This window comes from Chelonoidis abingdonii, chromosome 1 (assembly GCF_003597395.2).
Source record: "Chelonoidis abingdonii isolate Lonesome George chromosome 1, CheloAbing_2.0, whole genome shotgun sequence".
Classification (NCBI taxonomy): Eukaryota; Metazoa; Chordata; order Testudines; family Testudinidae; genus Chelonoidis; species Chelonoidis abingdonii.
Genome location: NC_133769.1, coordinates 22,213,925 through 22,220,150, shown reverse-complemented (window position 1 = coordinate 22,220,150; position 6,226 = coordinate 22,213,925). Strand labels below are relative to the sequence as shown.

Below are 6,226 nucleotides of genomic sequence, written 5' to 3'. Positions count from 1 at the left end.
CACTCTTCAATTTTGGTAGTTTCTGTGCCAACTGTTACACACACACACACACACACACTCTTTCGTACTTCTATTGTGTGGTGGGCTACTCAGCTCCCAGACCACACTGCAGCCTCTTTTGCACTCACTGACACCCACAACTCGAATTTCTTTCTTTTTCAGACAAGCAACTTCCTTCACCTCATGTTGATGTGTTGGGACATGGAGTTGCTTCTCCACACTCAGCTTACCAGTAGAGCCACAGCTCTGATAGTACTAGCATGCCAGACATGAATCTGGGTTCCCATCAACTGTGGCTCATTGAGCCTGTTTGCTCCTCAACTACTTCTTGTCCCTCCCCTTCCCTAGTGTGTCAGATCCTCCCTTTACTTTTCCTTCTAGCTGCCACTAATTTTCTCCCCTTCTCATTCAACTCCTTTAAAAATTCCCATTCAACTCCTGCCAGGGGAAGGGTCCCAGAACTCGGGCTGTAGCCCAGCCTGAACGTCTATGCCACAATTAAACAGCCTTGGAGCCTGAGTTCTGGAAGCCTAAGTCAGCTGGCACCGGCCAGCCACGGGTGTCCCTGCTTTTCTGAGAGTTTTGGCTCATTGTAAAAACACAATACTGTCTCTAGTGGTTGACACATACCATTGCTATGCATTTTCTTTTCTCCATTGTTACTATTGAATCTTGAAACATATTCTAACCTCCAACGCAAGACATGTATAAGTGTGTAACTGAAAAAATACAGCTGCTTTTTAATAGATGCATTTTGTGTTTTGAAATGCTTTAAACACCACCACCAGTCAGCAACTGTGGACCTTTGTGAAGTTGTAATACAGACTTCCCCCTGCCTGCATGGAAGGGGAAGCACCGGTTTGTGCTCACAGCTTAGAGAAAAAGCAAATGAAGTTCAACAGAAGTCAATCAATTCCTTTCCAGGCTCTTGGTTGTGGTATTGATGAAATTTTTCATCCACCTGAGTGGATCAATTTTTATTCCAACAACTAAAACAAAGAAACAAACAAACAAACCAGGAAATTCTATTTAGCAAAATGAAAGGAAACAACAACAACAAAAGGCAAGATCCTAAAACAAATGAAAAATTCACCATAAAAGTCTAACTTCTGAAGCTGATAAACTAAAAGAAATAATTTTTCTGACCAGTCATCTGTCCTCCAAGGCCCTTCATTATTCTAATCAAACAAATATATTTACTAACACAGTATCAGCTCTTTGGCTAGATTTTCACCAGCAAAATTAAAAAAAGCCTCGTGAAGAAAAATTTTAAAAGACAGACTGCTTTGAGATTTCAGTTAGATTTCTTATGGATGTTCGTGATGGACAACAACAAAAAAACTTGTGTATTTAGAGTGTTAGCACCATTCCATCTCACCTGCAGGTTTCAGAAGTTTTCCACCAATGGTTATTTCCACAGCCTTGCTCACCATAATAGCTGTTTCATAGCTACTGGCATCACTTTCTGAGAGTATTGGAAAAAACAAAAGGTTAAAAAGAGTGATGTGATCTTTTCCTATTCGTGGCCCTAAATAAAGAAGTCCTACCCCTCAACTCAAGTTCAATCAAGAAATTAACCATTATTTAACTGCAACCATCATCCCCAAACCCAAATCTCTATATGAAAATGTTATACTTACTAATTACATGCATCCGTCGAAGTGGGTATTCACCCACGAAAGCTCATGCTCCAAAACATCTGTTAGTCTATAAGGTGCCACAGGATTCTTTGCTGCTTTTAAAGATCCAGACTAACACAGCGACCCCTCTGATACTTACTAATTGTACTTAATGGTTACCCCCAACTATGCTTAGAATCCTGAACAATCAGAACAGTTTGAGGAAAATATATTTTGCTCTTCTTTATTTACTTTGTACATTTGACAGCTCTGTGTGTACAGTTAGTTCCACTGTTCTGTGTAGTTAATCTGATTGTGCAAACACAGCCATGAGCAGCCCCGTGAAATGCAGAATAGGGGCCATAGATTGTATGGTCATTAAATAGAGCCCATACAGTCTTCTAGTCACTGGACAGTGCGCAGCCCACTAACAACACTCAGTAAATGATGACTGGTACTGTGACAGGCTAACCTGCAGGCAGCACTGTTTAATATGGAAAATGAAGTAACAAAAAAAAAAAAATGTCCTGAGAGCTTTCAAAGGAACAGGATTCCTAAAAGGTTTTGAAGCAGACCATTTTACTACCTGGCTAGTATTTTTTGAAAACTGCAACAGTAAATATGTATATGAAATAATTGTAGATGAAATAAAATACCCCCTCTAAGAAGGAAGAGTATCTCATTCACAGCAGCATCTGCTTTCAGAGGAGCATTACAAGGTTCATGTGTCTCGGTGATGGACCTCTTGATATCAACCAGCTTATTATTGTGGATATTTAGGTTATAAATATTACAAAAGGTCACAGAAACCATTTCAGCAGAATAATATTGATCTGTAAAATAATTCAAACTCAAAGGTTTGAAGTGTTAAATAAATCAGTTGCACAGTCTGGGCTCCATGCAGAAGAAAAGCTCTCAGGACCACACAGTTCTGTGACTGCACTTATCCAAACTCATTCTGGAAAAAATAAATAGTGTGGTGTTAAAGCAGTGGTGAAACTTCAGGCCTTCCTTGGCACTTTGCACCTCCCTTTGGGACTGGTTCCCCCATGGATGGCTAGAGCCAACACTGATGAGATCTAGGGAACTCAGCTATATACAATTCCTCTTGGATCCCCTCTCCGATGTCAATACATGGAACTGAGGCTCTTGCAGACAGTATGATACACGGTCACTGTAGTTTCCTTCACACAAGAAACTCTGCCTTTGAGAAACCTACAGAAACCTTTCAAGCCCAATTAATTAACAAAATATATAGCCAACATGCATTTTAGCCTGTTAGTCACTGGGAGAAACAATGTAGAGCACATCACTTTACTGGGATATATGACTGATTGTGATGATAGTTTCCAAACCTGAGTGACATTTATTTTAGAGCTGCTTCCTCAATGAACCAGCAGACACTGTTGGAATGCCTGTTCTGAACTATGCAACTTTAAATAGCGAACTCAACTGGAAAGGAGGAAAACATTCACAAATGTTTATATTGTGCTAGTTTCCTCTGGAATTTCAAAGTAGTAATGACTTACTGTTGTAGTATGGAGCTGTGAAGATATAGTTGTCATTATCCAAGCTCCGTTTATAGAAACTGACTTCATAAGTTTCAGGATTTTCTGTCCAATCATCTCCTGCCCTATACATGGGGGGGAAAAGGTCATAAAAAAGAAAGTCTGTCAGATTTTAATTTTGAGCTGCAAGGCAGAGGTTTCTTCCCCCTGTCATAAACAGATAGCTAAGGGTTAATGTCTCTTTCACCTGTAAAGGGTTAACAAACGGTGACCTGCAACACCTGACCAGAGGACCAATCAGGAGACAAGATACTTTCAAATCTCGGTGGAGGGAAGTCTTTGTTTGTGTGTTCTTTTCTTTGTCTGTTTTCATCTCTGGGATCTGAGAGTGACTGAATGTACTGCAGGCTCTCTAATTTTCTATTCAAGTAGTAAGTGCAAGTAGAAAGGCGGTTTAGTCTTTTTAATTGTTTTTCTTTATTTGCAAATGTGTATCTGGCTGGTAGAGTTTTAATGTGTATTTGGCTGGAAGTATTTTAAATTGTATTTCTGCTGGAGGAGGCTTTTTCTCCAGTTTCTATAAGCTGAAAGACCCTGTAATATTCCATCTTGAATTTACAGTGATTATCTTTATTCTCCTTTCTTTTATTAAACGTTTTTCTCTTTAAGACCTGATTAATTGTTTCCTCTTGTTAAGGCTGTACTCAACAGGGAATTGGTGGGGAGAAGGGAGAAGGAGTAGTAGAGGAGGAAAGGTGAATTTTCTCTGTGTTTTAGATTCATGGAGCTTGAATCTGTCTCTCTCTCCAGGATAACCCAGGGAGGAAAAGTCTGGGAGGGGATGAGTAGGGGGAGAAAAAACCTGATTTCTCTGTGTTGTGGTTCAAGGAGTTTGAATTACAGTGATCTCCTGGTGTACCCAGGGTGGGAAAGATCTGGGAGGAAGAAAGGAGGGGGAAGGGAAATGGTTTATTCCCCTTTGTTGTGAGACTCAAGGAATTTGGGTCTAGGGGTCCCCAGGGAAGGTTTTGGTGAGACTAGAGTTTATCAGGCACTCCAAGTCCTGATTGGTGGCAGCTTATCAGATCTAGAGGAATTCATGCTGGTACCCCAATTTTTTTGGACTCTAAGGTTCAGATTGGGGCTCGATGCCATTACACCCCCACTTAATATAAATGTCTTGATTGGGAAACTCATGAGCTCGTTTTATTACAATGTATTTGTGCTTATCCTTCACGAAAGTCTGAGCTTTCAACAACTTAAATTACTAACTGCAATGAGAAAAACAAAACGAAACAGACTATAGAATGGAGAAAGGGTTCCCCAGGACAGCACGGACCAGGATCAGAATTGTTATAAGGACATTTTTCTGATTTTAAATCTATCACTGGGTTTATTTAAAACATAAAACCATAGGCTTATTTTGCATGACATCCTTTATTCAAAATCATACAAGCAGTTTAACAGACTTAAGAGAGGGAGAGAGAAACTGAGCACTACAGGCATGAGAGGCAAATCCACTGGGGAACATACTCCATAACATTTTTAATGGGTAAAATATACAAAATAATCCCAGGAAAAAAGATAAATTTGCCATATAAGTTCATATTAATATAATCCCCCCCATATCCTAAATAACTGAAGATAAGAATTGCATGATATAGTATGAAATGTTATCACTTTCATGTGTCCTCTATACTATCTGTTAATGTTGCATCGTTCCCCTTTACATTCTGGGAGTACTTGTGAGTACTTTAGAGTGTTCATGATTTTCAAGCTTGCCAGCCAAATGAATGTTGAGCTATTAGGTGTTAAGTGGTCAGATGGCTTTTAGAAGGACATCACTTTACTGCTATACTGTGCTAAGAAGAAGCTTTGATTACTATGACCTGCTCCCGCTTCACGCTCAGTAGGAATTCAATAACATTACAGACCAGTTTCAAATGTGACATAGCTAAAATCTGCAGTTCAAAGAAAATCAAGGTACATATGAGATTTCACATGTATCAGTGCAGATTATTTCAGCAGGAGAAGTTGCTCTCAGATCAGCTGTCCGTCAGTCAGTGCATTGACATACTGACTAAAAGAAAGATCAGCTGACTTTTTTTTAATTTATTCACCCAAATTTTGGGCATCCATGGTGGGCCTAAGTATGTGTGTGAAAGCATTGTGCCCATATTCTTCAGTTCCCACCTGTCTCCCATGGGAGCATATCTCCTTCAGAAACTTTGCTCCTAAACCCATTTGAGTCTTGGGAAGCTGCAAACTCAAATCAGGATTCAATTCACTACTGACAAGGTCACCATTATCTTACTGCAAGACTGGGGAGGAGGGAAATGATTCATAAAACATCACTTCCCTAGCTGTGTCCCTTCCGCACAAGGTATGAAACCGTTTCCCCTATGCATACACAAATCATGGTGACCCAAACACAGTGGGTGTGCCTTCATGGGCAAAATGATGTTTCGACTGTGCTAGCTCAATTGAGTTAGCTTAACATGATTGAAAAGACCCATTAAGATGCAAGTTAAGACATACGAAGCACTGTTAGCAGGCCGTGTTTTAGCCTAGTTGGGAGCCTAGGCTGTTACACAGCCAGATAGCATGGTCAGAGAGAGATAAGGGCTTCCACAGAGTTGCAACTGTGGGCTGGAAGGGGAGGGAAGGTACATTATATCTGCCTACAAAATATGAACTATTTCAGTGGGTCTTCTTTTGTTTTCATCCTCTTAGGCCTGGTCTACACTATGCGTTTAAACTGATTTTAGCAGCATTAAACCAATTTAACGCTGTACTCATCCACACAATGAGGCCCTTTATATCGCTATAAAGAGCTCTTTAAATTGGTTTCTGTACTCCTCCCCAACGAGAGGAGTAGCGCTAAAATCAGAATTACCATATCGGATTAGGGTTAATGTGGCCGCAAATCGACGGTATGGGCCTCCAGGCGGTACCCCACTGTGCACCACTATGACCGCTCTGGAAAGCAATCTAAACTCGGATGCACTGGCCAGGTAGACAGGAAAAGCCCCGCGAACTTTTTTCTGAGTACAAATGTCCTTCAGGACTAGATCTAAATTCTCCAGCGATGTTATTAAG

General features: G+C 40.4%; 1 protein-coding gene across 2 annotated transcripts in view; it reads right to left on the bottom strand.

Annotated features, from left to right (window-relative positions):
* CACNA2D1 (calcium voltage-gated channel auxiliary subunit alpha2delta 1) overlaps positions 1 to 6,226 on the bottom strand; it is a 697,188-nt gene that overhangs the window by 37,324 nt on the left and 653,638 nt on the right. For both annotated transcript variants that reach the window (XM_075064441.1, XM_075064440.1), the window contains 2 exons: positions 3,149 to 3,252; positions 1,379 to 1,465 (listed from right to left, as the gene is read on the bottom strand). In XM_075064441.1, coding sequence (XP_074920542.1) covers positions 1,379 to 1,465; positions 3,149 to 3,252 — 191 coding nt within the window. The remainder of the gene's footprint in view (positions 1 to 1,378; positions 1,466 to 3,148; positions 3,253 to 6,226) is intronic.